Source organism: Oculina patagonica, unplaced genomic scaffold (genome assembly GCF_052425735.1).
Source record: "Oculina patagonica isolate OP01 unplaced genomic scaffold, crgOcupat unplaced1587, whole genome shotgun sequence".
NCBI lineage: Eukaryota > Metazoa > Cnidaria > Anthozoa > Scleractinia > Oculinidae > Oculina > Oculina patagonica.
In genome coordinates, this window is record NW_027557615.1 from 349 (window position 1) to 3,809 (window position 3,461).

The 3,461-nt window shown below is 43.5% G+C and overlaps 1 protein-coding gene across 1 annotated transcript; it reads right to left on the reverse strand.

The window, feature by feature from the left end:
* Positions 1 to 379: 379 nt before the first annotated feature.
* LOC144639976 (glutathione S-transferase S1-like) lies at positions 380 to 2,176 on the reverse strand (the record flags this gene model as incomplete). Its single annotated transcript, XM_078499234.1, has 3 exons — positions 380 to 580; positions 1,013 to 1,128; positions 2,078 to 2,176. Coding segments are annotated over 3 exons (416 nt in total), but the record flags the coding sequence as incomplete, so codon positions are not given.
* Positions 2,177 to 3,461: the final 1,285 nt, after the last annotated feature.

A 3,461-nucleotide genomic window follows, 5' to 3' on the forward strand; every position in this document is an offset into this window, starting at 1 on the left:
AGCGAGTGTCCGCAATAGCGGGGTGTCCGCAAGGCGAGAGTTGACTGTAGAATCAAGCTTCGTGTACAGCATTTTTTGAGAATTCACGCATGAACGTAATTTGCATGTCAATTCTGGCCAAATACAAAATATGATGTCTTAAGGACAAGAGGAACAAGCCTTCGCAGTTATCCCGGGCCCAGCCGCGCCACAACTTGATAATTTCAGTTATCGCCTCTCCTCTTCCCATAGCCTGCGTCCCCCTTGACGTCGGGAAACGGCTGGGAAACGCAACGGCTCCGGGCGACTCAAAAACTGGAACTAGGAATTTCTTATTACGGTTTGCTTGTGCGCGTGCGTCGGAGATTGTAGTTGAAATGAACAAGTTTTCAACAGCCAATCAGATTTGGCGGGCTTTTAGTCTAGCGCAGATGTCTCGATATCTGGCGCAGAACAGAAGGATCGCGGCCTCTGGGGACGAGATTGCTCTCACCTTTGCACCAGCAAAGTAGCCTTGACCACCATTATTGGCTTTCAGAATGTCCTCAAAGTACTTGAGGAACACCGGTGTAGCAGCCTCTGCCTGCTTCATAAGCTCCGCCTACAACAAAGAATTAACTAGTCAGCAATGTTTCAGAAAGATTTTTTAATCAAATACGTTGAAACGCATGTGTAGCTTCTGCAAAGTGCGATGAACTAGATAAACGTGACAACTGCGCGTAGCAAAAACTCTATCTGTGACATTTTAAGTTTATTAGTCTTCTTCCAATTTCCATAAGAAGAAATCGTTGCCAGTGGAGTCGAAAACGGCCATATTTGATAAACGGATACATTGGAGGGAGAGCTTGCTAGCAAAAATAGCGAATTAATTCGAAGAAAAGCCAACCTTACAGTAAATAACTCATCACTCATGTCTTCATCCTCAACTTTCCCGTCAAAACTTCGTAAACCGTTTTCTTGTTGTATTCTAATTAAGTAAAGTCCATAAAATAAATCTCACGAACGCGAATCATGGTATCAATGTACAGCTTACCTTCTTTGCTTCATCTTTTTCAAAACGAGGTGGAATAAGTTTCGCGCCAAAATCAGAACAACCGTCCACAATCATGTCTGCTTGAGCCTTCTCTAAATTAGTGGGAGGAGCAAGGCCTGGGTAGAGAATTACAACAAGGAAAACAAAACACTGTTATATGCAGAAACAAGTCGGATAACACAAAAACCTAACAACTGTGAAACTCTTACTTACAAGTTACCACGTAAAAATGCATTGCGCGAGTCTTGTTGATGCGTACGTACGAAACGAGATCATAGGCTACCCCGAGAAGTTCAACACTAGAATAATTGACAAAATCGCTTGGTAACATTCTCGTCCCCTGAGCCGCTTGTTCCTCTTAGCCGGTTTAACCTGCATGTGCACGAGAAACAAGTGGCTCTGTGGACACATGGTTTGATTGGCTAGATTTTAACAAAAGGAACAGCCAATCAACTGAACCGTTTTAAAATCCCGTTTGTTATACGAGTCAAAACGGTTGATTTGGTTGGCTAGGTTTGAAACTCTCTATGATGAGATCTAACCAATCAAATCATGGGGCCCCAGAGCCACTTTTTGTTCATGCACAGGCTCCACTGGCTAAGACGGACAAGCGACTCTGAGGATGAAAATGGCCTGGCAATGTCTCGCGCCATAAGCTAATAAAACAATCAATATACAAAGACTATGAAGACCTGATATATATCTCAGTGAGATTACTTAGTGGGGAAAGCAACAAAAGCTATAGTTCGCGCGATGAAAAGGATCCATCTCGCCGAGATCTCGCCAAGATTCGTTCACCTCCATGAAATAACCCAAATGCTGTCGATGGGCGTTCGTAGAGGGTCTTAATGACGGGGGAGGGGGGGGGGGGTGGCATGTGCTAAGCATCGTGCATCGTCACGAAGACCATCCTCGGAGACCCAGGGGGCAGTTAGTGAGGGCAAAACGAAGTCATAACTTAAACCGGGCAGAAATCGTCTCGTCGCTACGATTGCCTCCCGGTTTATTACTTCGTTTCGCCCCCACTCACTTACCCTGGGTCTCCGAAGATGCACGAAGACTTACCCACTTCATTGGCTACGAATCTGCAGATAGAAAACGACTGAGCAATAACTTTGCCATCAACTTCAAGAACAGGCAGTTGACCAAATGGAGCTTTACCAGCTTAAGAAAAAAAAAAAATACATCAATGAAAACGAAATCAACAACATTGAGCTAAAATTAATGTAAATTGCAAGGGAATATTGGCAAAAATTAGACGAGGAGATTCCGGGGAGGGGGGGGGGGGGGGGCAATGGGGGATAATGGATTGGGGTAATTTAGTGAAAAGAACACGGGAGTAAGTTGGTGGATTAGAGGAAAAAGAGTAAAGGAACATAAAGTAGAACTCCAGTAACTCGAACTCTGAAGTGGGGTTTCGAGTTATCGGGGTCGATTGAATAGTCAATTTGCCAAGTAAATAATTGATAATTAACTGATTTTTCAGCATTTCAGTATACAGTACAGTGCAAATTTAACTTATCTCGTCAAACTCTAACACGATCATACATTCTTATGATAAGAGTAGAAAATGGCTGTCAATTACATGATCTGTTCGTTGCTCTAATCAATCGTCATCCGTGGTGTGTTGCAAGAACCGGAATTCGAGTTATCGGGGTAAATTTGAGCCACAATTTGATCGAGGGAAATGAAATTTAGTTCGAGTTTGCGGTGTTTTCGAGTTATGCAAGTTCGAGTTAACCGAGTAAAAATGATTGAAAATTTGGGTCAAATGCAAGGGAAATGAAAGTTACCGTATTTTCTCGAAAAAACGCTGGACCCCGATTAAACGCCGGCCTCGTATAAACGCCGGGTCAAAATTGCTAACTTTTAAATAAACGCCGGGGGCGTTTGTTCGAGGTCCCGGCGTTTATTTGCGGTCAAGCCAACAAGTAAAGTTTGGCGTAACATAGCTAGGATGGACGCTGTACAACAAAATAAAACATGGTAATGTTTGCGTTCCTGCCTTCATGACTGACGTATTTCCTTTCTTGTGTTAATGCTCACAGTCGTTGAAATCGCGAGGATCCCTCCAGGAGTTTGTAACAATAACCTTTACTTGCTCCTTTATTGTTCATATACCGTTTACGTTCTGTTGTCACAAATCGTGTTTGCAACATAAATGTGGTCAATCCACAATCATAATGTACCTTTGGGTAATAATCACTTTTGGAGACCCAGGGACAGGTTTTCGGGCAGAACGAAGGGAAAAATTGTCCCGTATTGACAAACTGCCCCTGGATCTCGGAGTTCGGTAAGTAATAAATCAATCTGAAAAATTGACAGAAATTGCACCTCGTTAATAAACGCCGGGCCCCGATTGAACGCCGGCTTCAAATAAACGCCGGGTCCACCAAGCCAAGTTTGATATAAACGCCGGGGGCGTTTAATTGAGAGTTACCGGGGTTCT